The 18,042-nt window shown below is 38.2% G+C and overlaps 2 protein-coding genes across 4 annotated transcripts in view; one reads left to right on the top strand and one right to left on the bottom strand.

Annotated features, from left to right (window-relative positions):
- The window catches only part of C5H12orf4 (chromosome 5 C12orf4 homolog), a 45,995-nt gene extending 43,265 nt beyond the window's left edge, over nucleotides 1-2,730 (bottom strand). The window contains exons 1-2 of one of the 2 annotated variants that reach the window (XM_021690552.2): nucleotides 2,684-2,730; nucleotides 888-1,082 (exon numbers count right to left, since the gene is read on the bottom strand). In XM_021690552.2, the coding sequence (XP_021546227.1) occupies nucleotides 888-1,065 (178 nt within the window). In that variant the 5' untranslated portion in view covers nucleotides 1,066-1,082; nucleotides 2,684-2,730. Of the gene's footprint in view, nucleotides 1-887; nucleotides 1,083-2,683 lie in introns of those variants that run through there. The other variant, XM_044914957.1, reaches the window with a different exon arrangement.
- A 381-nt stretch (nucleotides 2,731-3,111) lies between these two features.
- The window catches only part of RAD51AP1 (RAD51 associated protein 1), a 25,321-nt gene continuing 10,390 nt past the window's right edge, over nucleotides 3,112-18,042 (top strand). The window contains exons 1-7 of one of the 2 annotated variants that reach the window (XM_044914956.1): nucleotides 3,112-3,242; nucleotides 5,879-5,928; nucleotides 7,851-7,992; nucleotides 9,901-9,954; nucleotides 10,392-10,501; nucleotides 11,902-11,988; nucleotides 12,511-12,660. In XM_044914956.1, coding sequence (XP_044770891.1) covers nucleotides 3,226-3,242; nucleotides 5,879-5,928; nucleotides 7,851-7,992; nucleotides 9,901-9,954; nucleotides 10,392-10,501; nucleotides 11,902-11,988; nucleotides 12,511-12,660 — 610 coding nt within the window. In that variant the 5' untranslated portion in view covers nucleotides 3,112-3,225. The remainder of the gene's footprint in view (nucleotides 3,243-5,878; nucleotides 5,929-7,850; nucleotides 7,993-9,900; nucleotides 9,955-10,391; nucleotides 10,502-11,901; nucleotides 11,989-12,510; nucleotides 12,661-18,042) is intronic. The other variant, XM_021690683.1, reaches the window with a different exon arrangement.

Here is an 18,042-nt window from a genome sequence, read left to right as displayed (position 1 = left end):
GTCATAATTAGTGATAGCTGAAATGTATCCACCCAACTAAATTAAGAGAGTAAGCATTCTAACCCAAACCTTATAACTAATTTTTCATTATATAAATTGATTTTCATTTATTTATTTTTTAATCTTTTTAAATGTGGGGCTTGAACTCACAACCCTGAGATCAAGATCTGAGCTGAGATCAAGAGTCTTAGCCAACTGAGTCCCCCAGCACCCCTGTAAATTAATTTTTATACTAAATTGCCCAATAAACAACTACAAGGGTTATAGGAAAAAAAAAAACACTCAATAACAAAGGCCTGGGGAATCTTTTTATTCTAGGAAGCAGTTAAACACTTCATATTTTATGGCTGTTTCAAGCTTCTCAGGCTTAAGCTTTCTAATACGAAATGTCTAAGGAAAGAGACTATCAGAAAATAATAAAGTGTAATTAATAATAAAGTGTTAAAAAAAATCAGTCCTCAGGGCGCCTCAGTGGCTCAGCTGGTTAAGTGTCTGATTCTTGATTTTGGGTGAGGTCATGATCTCATGGGTCATGATATCGAGCCCAGTGTTGGGCTCCATGCTCAGTGGGGAGTCTGCCTAAAGATTCTCTCCCTCTACCCCTCCCTCCACTTGTGCACACATGTGCGTGCTCTCTCTCAAATAAATAAATCTTTAAAAAAAAAAAATCAGTCCTTGGAGTGCCTGGTTGGCTAAGTCGGTTAAGCATCCAATTCTTGGTTTTGGCTCAGGTCATGATCTCATGGTCATGAGATGCAGCCCCATGTTGGGCTCTGTGCTCAGCAGGCAGTTAGCTTGAAGATTCTCTCCCTCTGCCCCTCCCCCACCCCCACATGCTCACTCTTTCTAAAATAAACAAATAAACCCTTAAAAAAATCAGTTCTCACCTTTTTCTATAAAGCATGGTAAACTGTGCAGCAGCATCAGACGCCCATGTAAATGACTGGCATTCTCTTGAATAGGAAATTTGAGGGGCACCCTCAGTTCTAAGCACTGACTTCCTACTTTGAATTCATATACAAATTCCCTCTCTGTGTTGCAGAATCTTTCTCTGCTTTTCTTCATCTTCTTTGGCAGGATTTCTATAGAACAAACAAACAAAAGCCCAGCAGATCATAAGTCCATAAAAATCATAATGTTTCCTTATTGTTGTACCACTTTTAAGAAAATGTTCCACCACTCAGTGATTTTGTGTGACTCAAAGCTAATTATTCTAGGTTTTCCTACCTTTATCCCTGCATTTTCACCTTCATGAAGGAAATGAAGTGCTTCTTTTTTTAATGAAAAAAGTTCCTTTTAAACTTCACTTAGGAAAGAAAAAAAAAAAAACATTGTGCCCATAAAGTATTTTGCACTCCTAGGCAGGGTTCTCAAGAATACAGAGAGAACATGGAGAGAAGAGCAGAGAAAATTTTTAGGAAGAGATGAATGGGTAGACAGATACAGAGTTATGAAACAACTGGTGAATACAAAGTCAAAGAAATAGATCAGGGACCAAGAAGTGATCTTGAAGATCTTCGATGTTATGAGATCTTACTGGGCACGGATGGAAGAAAGATGGTGTTGGAAAGATTTCCATGTGGGAAAAAGATATACAAAAAAAGGTAAATTGGACACTTTTCAAAAGAAGAAAATCTGGCCACAAAGAGTAAGAATCAATATCAATTGAGGATATTTATCAGCCTCCTTGCTAAACTCCATCTCTACACTTTTCACCATCAAAACAGTTTTCATAGTATTCTCTATACTGAAGTTATAGTAATCTTTCCAAAGTGCCTATCTGATCATGTTGCTCATCTGCTTAAAAACTTTTGATCACATTCCACTGCTCTCAGGATAAAATTCAAACTCCTTTACCCAGTATACAATGTTTATATTTCCAGACTTCTTTCCCCAGCACCTGCATCCCTTCATCTGCAACACACAAATTCACAAACCATTTTCCAGTCATACTGAGCTCTTTTCAACACCAAACCTCTCTTTCCACTTCCAACCGTTTTGAATGCTTTTTCTTTGCCTAGAGCACTCTTACTGCTTTTCTTTCCTTGGATAACAGCTACTCATTCTTCAGGTTTCAGCTTAGATGGGCACCGGAGAAGTCTTTTAATTTGTAAGATTATCATAAGGATTAGTCGAACAATAAATACGAAGCATCTGACAAACAAGATGATCAACAGATGAAGGCTAATAATAATAATAAAAGTTCTCTAAGAACATAATAAAAAAATCACAGGTTGCTGATTGAGTATACATGATGAAGACAAAAGCAGTAAGGGAACACTGTAAAAGGGAACTGAAGTTACGGATAAATGGGTTATGATCTAATCTTGTTTAGATTCAATATTTTCGGTCAACAAAAACCATTAGCTCCGATTTCAAACGGCTCAACATTTAAACCTATTATGTTTCAACAAACTGAAACTTTAGTTCCCTTCTTTAGTTCCCTTTAGTCCCACTTTGATTTTTTTTTAGCAGGGGTGAAATTAAGGAAGGTTTCCCAGGCAAAATTGGGATGGGAGGAGGAGGGCTGGACCGAACTCCTGCCGCCAACAGAGCGCAGGTTCTGAGTGCAGGAAAGGGAGGGCAGGCTGCCGGCGCGAGAAGCTCCAGCCGAGTGAGAACACCCGCTCCATTAGGCGGTTTCAGTCTCAAAGGAATTCCTCGCTCGTGGTTCTGGGCTCACCTTCCCTAGTTCCGAAGTCCTGAGCTGACCGCACACTCCGAGCAGTCAATGAGCTGGGGCACAGGGAACATCAGCTGACTTACCCACTTGTTTTTACAGCTAACAGATCCACTTCAGCAGATTCGCCCATACTTTTTCCTCTTTCCCGGCGCTCTATAGAAAATTCCTCAGTCTAAGTGCCCCGTTTTTCCATCCTGCCTCAATTTGGTCATTTAAAAATGTAATAAGGTGTATTTATACTGTTACTGTGAATTTCAGAGAAGGCGCAAAAAAAAAAAAAAAAAAAAAAGGAATCCACTGTCGTGGCGAAAGCACAAACTCAGCTTTGGTAGACCGGATGCGGAAGGGCAATGCCTTGGGAACGGCGTGAGCACTTTGGCCTTCTCAGAGCGCATGCGCAGCTGCAAGGATGGCTGGTAATCATTGGAGGGCTGGTGGTAGGGGGCGGAGAGCTCCTGTGTCTGGTTTTGGGCGGGAATTGAAACCGCCGCTGCTGCCAACAAGAACTTGAAAGCTGCGAATTTTCAGCATTGGAGGGGGCCATGGTGCGGCCTGTGAGGTGAGTAGTTCGCGACAGCGCCGGGGATGGGGAGAAGAGGCAGGAAGACGCTGTAAGCAACTTCGTCTACACCCGATTGAGGGGAAAGGGCCGAATAGGACGGAGGGTAGCGAAGGTGGGGTGGGAGGGACGGTTTCTGGGAAGCTCTCCAGTCTCCACTGAGAGTCACCCAATCCGCAGACGTATCTTAGCATGCTAGGTTTTCCCTTCTCTTTGCCCCCCCCTTCGCAGCAATTGCGGATTCTTTTACCGACCCCATTCAAGGAAGCCCTGGTTGTGTAAGCGTTCGAACTGCGCTTTACATTTCACCGAGCTGCTACTTACATGTTATTTCGTTTTTTCATCACTGTAGTTCTTTGATATAACAGTTTAGGTATCCCTGTTTTTATCGATTGAAACTCCTAGGCCAATTTAGGTGACTCACACAGCTAGTGAGTGGCAGGATAACACTCAAACCTGAATCATCTGGCTCCAGATCCTCTGTGCTTTCCATTATACTCTTTGAAACTGTTCCCCTACCTAACCACAGTGGAGTGCTATAGAGGCCTAGAGTCAGCCATTCATTTAGAAAGTTACCTGTATACTGTACTAATTGTGGGAGGTTACATTCAAGTCAAGGGGTAAGGTTAAGGGGCCACAAATAAATACTGCGAAGTGATGGAGAGTGAGAAGGAGGAAAATCTTATTTTAAATAGTGTAGTTAGGATGTGCCTCTCTGCAGAGATAATACATGATTAGAGATATGAATGATGAGAAGGAGCTAGCCAGTGAAAATCTGGGACAGTCCAGGTAGAGGGGGACAAGAGCCAAGGCCCTGAGCTTGACTATGTTCGAGGAGCAGAAAGAAGGCCACTAGAGCTGTAGCATTAGCAAGCAGTGGGGAGAATTGTAGGGGATTAGGTCAGAGAAATAGGCAGGGGCCAGAGTAGGTAGGACTTGTAGGCTTTAAAAGGAGTTTGAATTTTATTCTACGTACAATGGGAAGCCAATGGAGAGTTTTAAGTAGGGCAAGGAAATCTAATTTTGGTTTTATAAAGTTCACTGGCTTCTGGTGGAGAAAGAATGTAAGATGGGGTGACCAGAATGGGAACAGGGAAACTGCTATATCATTGGATAGTGGTTTGGAGTAGGGTGTTACCAGTGGACATGGAATGGGACAGATGAATTTGGGATATATTTTGGAGATACTGCTGACAGAATTTGTGGATGAAGTGGATGTAGAGGTAGGGGGAGAAAAGAATCAAGGATGATTTCACAGTATTTCTGGCCTGAGCTACTTGAATGGATGATCTTTGTACTAACCAAGGTGGGGAAGACTAGGAAAGGGAACAGGTTCAGGAGGTGTGGGGGATCAGGAGTTCCATTTTGAGCACATGAAGTCTGAAATGGATTTTAAACACCCAAGTAGCAAAGACATAATCCCCTTGTCTGGAGTAGCAGTTGTCAAAGTATCAGCTACAGACCCCTATGGTTCCCTGAAACCTTCTCAGGTCAAAACTATTTTCATAGTAATCCTGAGACATTGCTCGCTTTATTCATTGTTCTGTCATCTGCACTGCAATGGTGGCATAACTGCTGGAAGCTCAGCACAAATCAAGGCAGTGGCACCGAACTGCACGAGTATCTTTGTATTCTTTACTGCTGCACACTCAGAGTACAAAAAAAAAAAAAAGAGAAAATGCCAGTTTCACTTAAGAATGTGTTTGATGAAGCAGTAAGAATTCTCGTATTCATTATAGCTCAACTGTTGAGCATACTTATTTTTTTAAGAGGTTTTATTATATTTTACTATTATTCAGTCTTCAGAGTTTCTAAAGGGGTTTTTGTATTTTATTCAGCTTTCAAATTCTTTAGCTCCAAAGATTAGGAGAGTAATAAGAGTTACGTATATACACATAAACTACTTCTCCAGTGTTTGTCTTCAGGGAAAGCACTTATGAGATTGAGTTGGGAGCTGAACTGACTTCTTTTCCATAGAACACCATTTTACTTGAAAGAACAACTGGCCTACTAGGTTATTCACACTTGGGTATTTGGCAAAAGGTAGAAAAGAAAACCACAATGCCATTTCATGTAGTGCCTAGAGGAAGGGGGAAGAAAGTGAGTTTATTTTTTCCACTTTGAATATCACTTTCTTCTAATGGCTCTCTAAAGTAGTAGAAGATTTGTTTCAGGTGGCAGGTACAAAGTCACTCACCATTGTTTCGCTGTCCAGTGCATAAAGAACATTATTTAGTATTGTGGGGAGATTAAAAAAAGAGAGAAAATAGCTTTCAGTGTCAAGTTTTTAATCTAATAAGAAGACAGAATGCGCACATAAAAGAATACGTATAACAGGAACTTATAAGCACCTCACAGCAATTACACAGTATGTAAATTATGTTAATGATATTGATTATTTTTACTTTGAGGGTTCATCTGAATTCATTTTTTCCTTATCAGGTATATCAAGTATAGTTGTAATTACTTCAGCTAATGCTAAGTTCCAACTGTAAAATCTAACTTGTGTTTCAAGTTTAAGTATTCTTAAGAGAATCGAAACACATTTTCCTTTACTCAAGACTGTTAATGGTCTTAAGGATTGGAGGTGGGAAATTGGTATTTGTGTAATTAAAAAATTTCTCTCTTGGTCATAGGCATAAGAAACCAGTCAATTATTCACAGTTTGAGAATTCTGACAGCGATGGTAAGTGGAGATTCATATTTTTGCTTTAAAAATTTGGAAATCTATTTTCTCAGAATTTATATGACATATAGAACTCTAACATTGAACATATTGCTCAATTGTATATGAACTAGGGCTGCAAAAGTGACCTTCTAAGCATTTGGGATGATTATGCTGATAATTACACTGATAAGAATTATGTGGGTAAGTGATAAATGAACAGGGCCAGGTGAAATGGCTCTTTAGATCTAAACTATTCTAGGTTCTTGTTTCTCATAGTGGGATTTGTCTCCTCCTATCCCTCTCCTTAAGAAGAAACACATTGTCTTTTGAAACACAAATGTGTTACAGAATATAATGTGAAATGCCCATTAATTGTACAATAAAACAAGATTTTATATACCACATCTTCTTTATCCATTCATCAGTCAGTGGACATTCGGGCTCTTTCCATAATTTGGCTATTGTAAATAATGCTGGTATAAACATCAGGGTGTGTGTATCCCTTCAAATTAGTATTTTTGTATCCTTTGGGTAAATACCTACTAGTGCAATTGCTGGATCATATATTACTCAGCCATAAAGAAGAATGAAATCTTACACTTGCAATGACATGGATAGAACTAAAGTGTATTATGCTAAGTGAAATACATCAGAGAAAGAAATACCATATGATCTCACTCATGTGGAATTTTAAAAACAAAACAAATGAACATGGTGGGGGGAAGAGAGGCAAACCAAGAAATAGACTTTTTTTTTAAATTTTATTTATTTATTTGACAGAGACACAGTGAGAGAGGGAACACAAGCAGAGGGAGTGGGAGAGGGAGAAGCAGGCTTCCTGCAGAGCAGGGAGCCTGATGCGGGACTCGATCCCAGGACCCTGGGATCATGACCTGAGCCGAAGGCAGACGCTTAATGACTGAGCCACCCAGGCACCCCAAGAAATAGACTCTTAACTATAGAGAACAAACTGATGGTTACCAGAGCGGGGCTGAGTGGGGGGGGAGGGGGACAGGGGAAATAGGTGATGGGGTTTAAGGAGGGCACCACTTGTGATGCGCGCTGGGTGTTGATTATAAGTGTTGAATCACTAAATTCTAGTAAACATTACACTGTATGTTAACTAGCAGGAATTTAAATAAAAACTTGGAAGAAAAAAAAAAGACCTCGAAGAAAGGCTAGGAGTAAGCTATACCCTATTGGGTTATGTATTGTTTTGTCTCTGCTATTAAGGGAATTTTGGTCAGAAAGTGTGAGAAACATTTAGTTAGATTACATTATACTTCGAAGTAGGTTCTGTACTTCTCAGACCACCAGAGCTTTCTGTGAGTCAAATGTTTTGTAATCCTGAGGTTTGAAGGGACCTATTTTTTGCACTGGGCTCAACCATAAGTGTATCTAAAACTTGGGAGAAAATTGTAGAGACTCTAACTTGTAGCTTTTTATTACTATTATCAGTAGGTCAGTAGATTTTTATAAATTGCTAGTTGTGTTCTAGACATTATGGAGTGGAGTTGGGGGACAAGCCACGAGTTATCATATTCCTACTCTGGGAATCTCTAAAGAGACAACATGCATTAATACTAATGCTGCAATTAAGACTACATGTGCCCGGAAGTTATTCATGCATGTGTCACGCATGAGTATAAAAGCTATAGCAGCAGTTTTATGTTGAGTGTCACCGGAACTGTATCAGTTTTGCTAGACTGATAATTTCATAAATAAAGGCCACTACGACAAAGTTGAAAAGCATGAGTGAGAATAAAGATAAATAATATGCCAACCACATTTTTTACGTTGTGGCAGTTAAACAATTTTCTTAATGTTTAAAACTTGAACACACACTGTAATGAATTTCAACTGCTCAGAAAATGTTTTTATTTCTTACTTATGAAAAGCAATGTCATAGATTCTTTTATTTTTGATTCACACATAAATAGATGACTTTGTTTCTGCAACTGCACCTTTAAATAAGAAACCCAGAACAACACCAAAGGAGTTAAAACTAGAAACAAGGAAACCTAAACTGAAGAATCTCCAGAAAGAAGATATCTCACAACAAGAGAAAACCCCTAAAAAAAGGTGAGAGGTAAGACATATAGTAAATATACATTAGATGTGTTAATTTAAGAGAGGGACAGATTTGAACTCTTGGTTTAAATTATTACTTGAGCAGAGTCCTAGGTATTATTTTATTTAGTGGGTGTAAGAGAACAGGGATGTACCATTAATCCCCTTGTGACTTTCTGCCTTAAAAAAGAAATTCACAAACATGTAAGGAAATACTCATTTAAGTATTAAGATAATCATAATTACAAAGTTTAGGAGTTACAGCTTACTTTGATAGGACTTTGTACCTGTCTCTAAAGTCCTCAAGTCTTATAAGACTACTTTGTTAAAAATTACATTTGTAAGGATAGTCTTCTAAAAATTAAAACCATGTTATTTTCCTGTAGGTAAAAGATATTTTCTCTTTATATTGTTGAGACTTGTCCAGCACTGAGAAGGTCCTATAGTTTGTAGACTATAGGATTTCCATTAGTTAGTATCAAGAGAGAAGAGAGAATGAGAGAAGGAAGTCCCGAGAGGCCCCAAACCTGTAGTATGGAGAGGAGATAGGCAGAAGGGGAGTATTAACAAATGGAAGGCAGCTATGCTCACCACTATACCACCAACGCAGATGGGAGTATTAACAAATGGAACATGGGGTATGATACGGTTCACTGCTGCGAGTATGAGAAGAGTTCATTAACAGAGAAATTTACCCCATGTCCTGCTCTTTACTTTTTTCTCTTTTTTCGTTTTTGTTTTCGAGCTCCTTGTACTACATTTTAAATACAGTGAAAAAATAACCTACAAATGGGAGAGAATATTTCCCAATCATATAATTGATGAGGGATTTGTATTCAGAATATATAAAGAACTCTTACAACTCAACAATAAAAGACTAATAACCCAATTTACAAAATGGACAAAGGATTTGAGTAGACATTTCTCCAAAGAAGATCTACAAATGGCTAATAAGCACATAAAAGATGCTTGACAGTCTTAGCCATCAGGGAAGTGCAAATCAATACTGTGGTGAGACAGTACTTCACACCCATACCCGTTGGGATGGCCATAATCAAAAAGACAGACAATAGCCAGTGAGAGGATGTGGAGCAATTGGAACTCTGACACATTGTTGCTGGGGATGTAAAATGGTGCAGCCACATTGGAAAGCAGAGTTAGCAGTTCCTCCAAATGTTAAACACAGAGTTATTTTATAACCCAGCCTAGGTATATACCCAGGAGAAATGAAAACATATAGCCATACAAAAACTTGGACATGAAGGTTCATAGCATCATTCATAATAGCCAAAAAATGGAAGCAATCCAAATGTCTACCAACTGGTGAATGGATAAATAAAATATGGTCTGTCCATACACTGGACTATCATTCAGCAATAAAAAGAAGTCCTGATATATGCTACAACATGGATGAAGCTTGAAAACATGCTGAGCAAAAGAAGCCAAACATAAAAGTCCACGTATATGATTCCATTGATATGAAATGTCCGGAACAGGTGAGTCCATAGAAACAGAAAGTAGATTAGTGGTTGCCAGGTGCTGGGGAGGGGTAAGCAGGGAGTGACTACTAATGGATATAGGGTTTCTTTTTGGGGTGATGAAAATATTCTGAAATTAGATAGCAGTGATGGTTTCTCAACTCTGAATATACTATAGACTGCTGAATTGTACACTTTAAAAGGGTGAGTTTTATGCTATGTAAATTATATCTCAATAAAACTTGTTTTTAGAAAATAATCCCTCAAGGTGCATCTCAGTATTTTGTCCTTATATAACCTTTTTAAAAAAAATCTTTGATTTCTTTTCTTACCATAGCACTTTTGACTACCTTGAATAGGAGATAATAATAATAATAATAATCTGCATATATAGTATAATTATTAGTATGTCTTATTTCCCTACCCTCCTCATTAATTGCAGATTCCTTGAGGGTACTTTTAGTATTCTATCTAGTGTGTGCCTCATACACAGTAAGTACTTGGTGACATACTTGTTAAAGTTGAGATTGGGAGGAACAGATGTTAAAAACCAGTTTAATATAAGAGCTATAATACTCATCTAGGGAGGTGTGAGTGAGGTCAAAGATTTCTAAGAGGGTTTTTGAGCCACGTCTTTATTCTAGGTTGAGCAGCTGCTTGGAGTTGGTAGTAAGGACTGACATTACACAGAAAGGAAACAGTACTTAACAATGGTGCTTGCTGCTCTTTTCAGTTTCTTGTGCTAGATGTAACATGACATTACTACATATTAGCAGTGTTGTCAGTAAAGTCAATTATGATCATGATTACCGTTTAAAAACATTTTTGTGAGTTGGCAGCTCTTAAATAGTAATTTAGGAAGATCACAGATTTTGCTGTTTGGTTGAGATTGGTATTTTTAAAAACTGATTTTTGTTTGTGTGTCCACCTTAGGATGGCTTTAGATGACAAGCTCTACCAGCGAGACTTAGAAGTCGCACTAGCTTTATCAGTGAAGGAACTTTCAACAGTCACCATTGATATGGAAGAGGCTCAAGATAAAAGTAACTTTATTTTCCATATATTTATCTTTATAACCTTGTGTTTTTGTCATCATTTCTCTGGATGAGCCTTCACAGAGGAAAGAGTAAAATTTTAATGCTATGGACAACAAATGGAACAATTTGCAGAGGGCACAATTAGATTTGGTTGTTTATTCTGCTGCATAAATCTACGTCCCCCCCCCCCCCCCCCCCCCCATATCTCTGCTTAACACTTAATGTAAACTTGTGGTCATGGACTATGAGCTTGGATGTTCAAGCTACATTTTTGTTTACAGTGGAAATTTAATTTCTTGATCAAATGAATTGGTCTATACAATCCTAACAATCCACCTGTTTTCTCTCAAAATTCAAATCCGTTAAACATGACCTGGTGGTGGTAGTTTTTATTATTTACAGGTTAAAGATACTAGTTTGGTTAGCGAGCTCAGTGGACATAAAAGATGTGTGACTTGTGGATTTCTCTGGTTTTTCTCCTTCGATTTTTCTGGCAACTGTGCAGCAGATGGCAATATTGATATTCTGGAGAGGCAGAAATCATTATTCCTGGAAAAGATATTCAAACTGTTAAAATACTTTTTGGATGAAATTGTTTTGGCTTAACTTGTGTTGGAGGATATTTTTAACTTATTAGCTTATTTAGGGGTATAGATGTTTAAATCAGTATTGCCTCCTATTTGGAAATGAATGAGACACTGTTGATTAGGGAGCCATTTAGTAATTAGGAAATGAAAGAAATGTAAAAAGAGAATTACCTTATATCCAAAAATTGAGAAAATGAAATTCATCTCTCTCCAGTAAGAGAGGGTAGAAGACATAGCAGGATTTCCTTGGAAGTACCACTTCTCATAGATGAATGCCCTTTATAGCAATGGGATTTAATAGTACCAATTATCATGACTTAAAGTCCTCTTGAAATACTTTAGATCATTTTAAGATTATTATAATGATTGAAGAGGCTTTGTTAGTAAGAGCATGTATCAGCTTACATGGAAATGATAGTTAATATTTATTGACTGTTTCCTATGTGCTGGGCACTACAATAAGCAATTCCTATATGTGATCAACATTTAATCCCCCACAATAAACCCAATTATTCCACACACTATTTTTTATCTCAATATTATATATGAAGACATTAAGTCTTAGGATAAGCAACTTCCCTGTGGCCATATAGCCAATGTAAATGATAGAGCCTGAATTTCAACTGAAGTCTAAGTCTGTGTGATTTCAGAGCCCAAACTCCTAACCATATGCTAACCTTTCCAAGGTAAATCATTGTGCTCTGAGTTTGGATCATTCATCTGTATCTGGTTGCTTTTACATTGGAGCACCAATTTTCCTATTTCTGCCCCTTGGCTGATTAAGGTGCCTCTATCTTTTTCCTTCTTCCTTGTCTTTAGGCACCGAAAAATGTGGCAGCAGCGAAACCGGAACAATAAATAAGGCTCCCCATATCTCCAATTGCAGTGTAGCCAGTGATTATTTAGGTAAGTTTTGATATTAATAATAATATTTACTTTCTCTGTCAACATTGCTATTTTTCTGACTTTGATTTAAATACCTGACACGGTAGCTAGAACCAAGATATTTAAATTTGTCAAGGTTCCCTTTACCACTTCTCCTTTGTTTCTTTGTGTTTTAGTTTTCTTCCCTTTTACTGCAGACCCATTTTTCTTTTCTTCCCTGGGGGAGGGTCATGATGACCCCCGGCTCCTAGCCAGTAGCTCAACCGCTGAAGAAAGGGGCTGCATCTTCCCAGCTCCAGTTTTTACCGTTTCTTGGGGAAGGACTCCTCAGTTGAGTCTCACACTTATCCTTAAACTGGACTCTTTTGTCAGGAGCCTGAGGTACTGGGATTGACCCAGGTTGGACTCTGTGGTCTCTCAGAAGCAGCGAAGGGATGAAGTGGGGCAAATAAAAACAACAGATGTGATAGAAGTCTATTCTGCAGTTCTTGCAATATTACCTGTCACAAAAGTTTTCCGTTGATTTTTACGCCTCTCCTGAAGATTTGGATAAGATTACTGAGGAAGATGATTTTCACGGTGCTCAAGGGAAAAGAAAAGCAGCATCAAAAGCTGTGGTACAACAGAGGAAGATTCTTTTGGACGGTAGTGATGGTGATAGTGCTAATGACTCTGAACCAGACTCTGCAACTGGTGAGTTATAGCCTACCTCAAAATTAAGCCTATGGAAATTCAATAAAAAGTTCTTAGAGACCATTAATGTATACAAAGCACTGTGCTAAGTGTTTGGTATATGCAAACTTGAGGAACATACAGGACAGTTAAATTCAGCTCTGCCATTTGGGGAGAAAGCTTTATGTGGAGGTGACCTTTAAGCTGTGGCTTGAAAAATGAGTAGCATTTAGGCAAAATAACAGGGTAAAATAGCTTTCCTGGCTGACAGAAAGGCGTAAACAGTGGAATAGACAAGGACACATACAAGAAGTCAGTGAGCCTGCAGGAGAGAATATTGTAGAAGAGGCTAAAGAGGCAGGCTGGCACAAGATTGTGGAGGGCCTCAGACCCACTCTGAGAAATGTAGACTTTTTCTGTAGATAGTGGAAATTCATGACATATTTTGGGATTGAAGTGATATGAAACCTGTATCTTATTGTGACATGTTTTCAGACTCATTCAGAAATTAGGGCAGATGGGAAGCATAGTGACCTTGACAGAGCATCATAATATATTAATTAAAATTTAAAGTGAATAAATCCATAAATTTGTGCCAAATCAGATGATATAGTTTGACAGATTTTAACATGCTCTTGACAAATGGTTTTGTTCATCAGCATTCTGTAAATATTTGAGTATCTGTGCATTATATTCTAGACACTTAGGAATACAGCAGTGAACAACAACAACAACAAAAAATACCAGAGCTCCCTTAAGGAGCTTGAATTCAAGCAAGGGGACACAGACAGTAATGAAATGTAGAATGTGTCCAGTGTCATCATAGAAGAGCCGTGAAGAAGAGAAAGGCAGGGTAGAGGCCAGAAATCTGCCTTTTGAACCAGTCCCTGCCGTTTTACATGATCCAGGTCATGCCAAAGCAGGTGGTCTAGGGGTCCTACTTGGAGAAACACGGACATAAGCAGAGCACCAGAACAGGAGCCAGTGAAAGAAAACACCCTGAAGAAATAGTATAGGAGAGCACAGGCTGAATGCTTTCCAACTGAAGTTTACTGAATACAAAAAAGCCCCAAATGATAAAAATAACCCCTTGTCAGTTTAAGTGTCTTTCAGGGGTGATGATCGTAGCACTTCTAGAATGTCCTTATCATTATCTGATGCACGCTTGTCAGAAAGATCCATAAACAATTTTAAAGTTATAGATAGCAAGTCTACTCAGCATGTCAATGAAATCAATTTATCTTTAGTAATGTTTCAAATGTTTGCTTTCTATGTGGAAGTGAAATCACTTGCTTTGTTGGCTGGGTTTATATGGGTTATGTTTCAGGTATGATAGAGATTTAAAAAGAATAATATTGTGTTATTTGCATTCTAACTTCAGATAGTCTTGAATCCTTTTATAAAAATAAGTTTTTATTGAAATTGTAATTTGGATAGTGACTTAAAAGTCACCTGTATGCCTTTAAAAGTAGTTAAAATCTCTAAAGATTATATACAAATGGCCGAAAAACATATGAAAAGATGCCCAGTATCAGTATCATTAGGAAATACAAATCAGAGTCACAATGAGCTGTCATCTCACACCCATTAGGATGTCAAAAAACAGAAAATAACAAGTGTTGGTGAAGATGTGGAGAAATTAGAACCCTTGTGCGCTGGTAGTGGCATTTCTGCTGTGGAAAACAGGACCACAGGTCCTCAAAAAATTAAAAATAGATGTATCATATTATCTAGCAATCCCACTCCTGGGTATATATCCCAGAAGAATTGAAAGCAGGGTCTCAGATATTTGCACACCCATATTTATAGCAGCATTCTTCACAATAGCTAAGAGATGGAAGCAACCCAAATGCCAATCAACGGATTAATGGATAAACACCATGTGGTCTCATGTACAGTGGGATATTCAGCCTTGAAAAGGAAGGAAATCCTGTCATGTGCTACAGTTTGGATGGACCTTAAGGACTTTATGCTAAGTGAAATGAGCCAGGCACAGAAGACAAATACTGTGTGATTCCACTTAGAAGAGGTATCTAAAATAGTCAAATTCATAGAAACAAAGTAGAATGGTGGTTAGCAGAGACTGGGGAGAGGCAGGAATGGGAGTTGTTGAATGGGTACAGTTTCAATTTTGCAAGATGAAAAGGTTCCAGAGTTCTGTTGCACAACAATGTGAATATGTTCAACACTACTGAACTCCACACGTAAAAAGGATTAAGATAGTAAATTTTATGTTAGTGGTTTTTTTTTTTTTTTTTTTACCACAATTAGAAATTTTTTTAAAAGAAGGAAATAGTCATTTTTTAAAAGTAACTGGTTTCGGGCTCCTTGCTCAGCAGGGAGCCTGCTTCTCCCTCTCTCTCCCTCTGCTTGTGCTCTCTCTGTCAAATAAATAAAATCTTTAAAAAAATAAAAATAAAAAAAAAAAAGTAACTGGTTTGGTTCCAGGTTGTTTTTCTTATTCAATTTTGCATAAACAAATATTTTTGAGATGAAATATGAGCCACAGTTCTGAAAGAGGAATAGATTTAGTTTCAAGTTCTGTACAGTTGAATGGTGATTTAGGATATAGAAAACACTGAAAATAGGAAAGAAAACATTTATTGAAATATGTGCTTCTGAAGTTATGCTGGATGTGAGGACTGCAAAAAATATTTCTAACTGAAAATTATTCTCACTTCCTTTGGATGGATTCAAGACCTGTTAGCTGTTTGGGGGGGAAATGTGCTTGTCAAATGGTGATTTTACTGTGAATTCTGATGATGAGGGTCATTATCATTATAACTAAGCTGTTGTGGTAACAGTGACTTGTCAATAAATGGAATGTCTGAATCCTTGGATCTGAGACTGGTTAGGACACTGGGAGAAAATAATGCAAATTGTTTATATAGTAGTATATATACATTCTTAGGTTCTGAGAAGTATCCCCTATCTAGCATCATTTGTGGACTAAAATGATGGCTACTTCTCCAGCTCTTTGAGAGCTGGTTTGGTTTTTTTCCCCTGTTACATTATTATGGTTTCCACCAAACTACAAGTATGGCTCTTCTCCCTATAAAATGCCATGTGGTCCACCCTGGGAAGCAGTCCTTCTGTTAGAGGGAGCTGGCTCATTAGCTGTGGTGAGAACTGCCCACTGGCCTGTGCCGTGGATACACAAACTAAGCTTTAGACAGAATTTTCTCCTTGTCTCTCTTTTTCTGTCCGCTGCTGGAGCATGCAAAAGCTTTATACTGTCTTCTGGCTGTGTAAGCCTCCTTAAGCTATTCCAGCCAAGCCTGCTTTACCTTTAAGTTGAAAGATAAACCTGTTCCTCTTCATGTTTAGTGTATTTTAAGGAGCAATGCAATCAGTGTATTTTCTTTCACTCTAAGCCAGCGATGACTGACAACTCTCCAGTTCCCTCAGAGTGATTGTCTATTGCACTTGAATGTGTAACTGGTATCATTTCAGACAACCTGAAGTTATTTTGGAGCAGGATCCTTTTCTTTAGGTGACATGTCAGAACTCTAGCCCTGTACTGATTCACCCTAGATGAGAAGAAGGATCATTGTGACCTTCGGTAGAGAAAGAAAAATGAAAATTGGAGAGAACATAAGACTTTTTTTTTTCCTCTTTTTTTTTTTATTAAGTTATGTTAATCACCAACACCCAACACCATTTGTTGAAGAGACTGTCTTTTTGCCATTGGACATTCTTTCCTGCTTTGTCGAAGATGAGTTGACCATAGAGTTGACAGTCCATTTCTGGGCTCTCTGTTCTGTTCCATTGATCTCTGTGTCTGTTTTTGTGCCAGTACCAGACTGTCTTGATGATGACAGCTTTGTAATAGAGTTTGAAGTCCGGAATTGTGATGCCGCCAGCTTTGCTTTTCTTTTTCAACATTCCTCTGGCTATGTGGGGTCTTTTCTCGTTCCATACAAATTTTAGGATTATTTGTTCCATTTCTTTGAAAAAAGTGGATGGTATTTTGATGGGGATTGCATTGAATGTGTAGATTGCTCTAGGTAGCATTGACATCTTCACAATATTTGTTCTTCCAATCCATGAGCATGGAACGTTTTTCCATTTCTTTGTGTCTTCCTCAATTTCTTTCATGAGTATTTTATGGTTTTCTGAGTACCGATTCTTTGCCTCTTTGGTTAGATTTATGCCTAGGTATCTTATGGTTTTGGGTGCAATTGTAAATGGGATCGACTCCTTAATTTCTCTTTCTTCTATCTTGTTGTTGGTGTATAGGAATGTCACTGATTTCTGTGCATTGATTTTATATCCTGCCACTTGACTGAATTCCTGTATGAGTTCTAGCAGTTTTGGGGTGGAGTCTTTTGGGTTTTCCACATAAAGTATCATATCATCTGCAAAGAGTGAGAGTTTGACTTCTTTGCCGATTTGGATGCCTTTGATTTCTTTTTGTTGTCTGACTGCTGTGGCTAGGACTTCCAATACTATGTTGAATAGCAGTGGTGATAGTGGACATCCCTGCTGCATTCCTGACCTTAGGGGAAAAGCTCTCAGGTTTTCCCCATTGAGAATGATATTCGCTGTGGGTTTTTCATAGATGGCTTTTATGATATTGAGTTATGTACCCTCTATCCCTATACTCTGAAGAGTTTTGATCAAGAAAGGATGCTGTACTTTGTCAAATGCTTTTTCTGCATCTATTGAGAAGCTCATATGAGTCTTGTTCTTTGTTTTGTTAATGTATTGTATCACGTTGATTGATTTGCAGATGTTGAACCAACCTTGCAGCCCAGGGATAAATCCCACTTGGTCGTGGTGAATAGTCCTTTTAATGTACTGTTGGATCCTATTGGCTAGTATTTTGGTGAGAATTTTTGCATCCATGTATATAAAGGATATTGGTCGGTAATTCTCCTTTTTGATGGGGTCTTTGTCTGGTTTTGGGATCAAGGTAATGCTGGCCTCATAAAACGAGTTTGGAAGTTTTCCTTCCATTTCTATTTTTTGGAACAGTTCAGAAGAATAGGTATTAATTCTTTTTTAAATGTTTGGTAGAATTCCCCTGGGAAGCCATCTGGCCCTGGGCTTTTGTTTCTTGGGAGATTTTTGATGACTGCTTCAATTTCCTTAGTGGTTATAGGTCTGTTCAGGTTTTCTGTTTCTTCCTGGTTCAGTTTTGGTAGTTGATACATCTCTAGGAATGCCTCCATTTCTTCCAGGTTATCTAATTTGCTGGCATAGAGTTGCTCATAATATGTTCTTATAATTGTTTGTATTTCTTTGGTGTTGGTTGTGATCTCTCCTCTTTCATTCATGATTTTGTTGATTTGGGTCATTTCTCTTTTCTTTTTGATAAGTCTGGCCAGGAGTTTATCAATCTTGTTCATTCTTTCAAAGAACCAGCTCTTAGTTTCGTTGATCTGTTCTACTGTTCTTTTG

Source organism: Neomonachus schauinslandi, chromosome 5 (genome assembly GCF_002201575.2).
Source record: "Neomonachus schauinslandi chromosome 5, ASM220157v2, whole genome shotgun sequence".
Classification (NCBI taxonomy): domain Eukaryota; kingdom Metazoa; phylum Chordata; class Mammalia; order Carnivora; family Phocidae; genus Neomonachus; species Neomonachus schauinslandi.
Note: the sequence above shows the minus strand (reverse complement) of the source record. Positions and strands in the feature narration are given on the sequence as shown.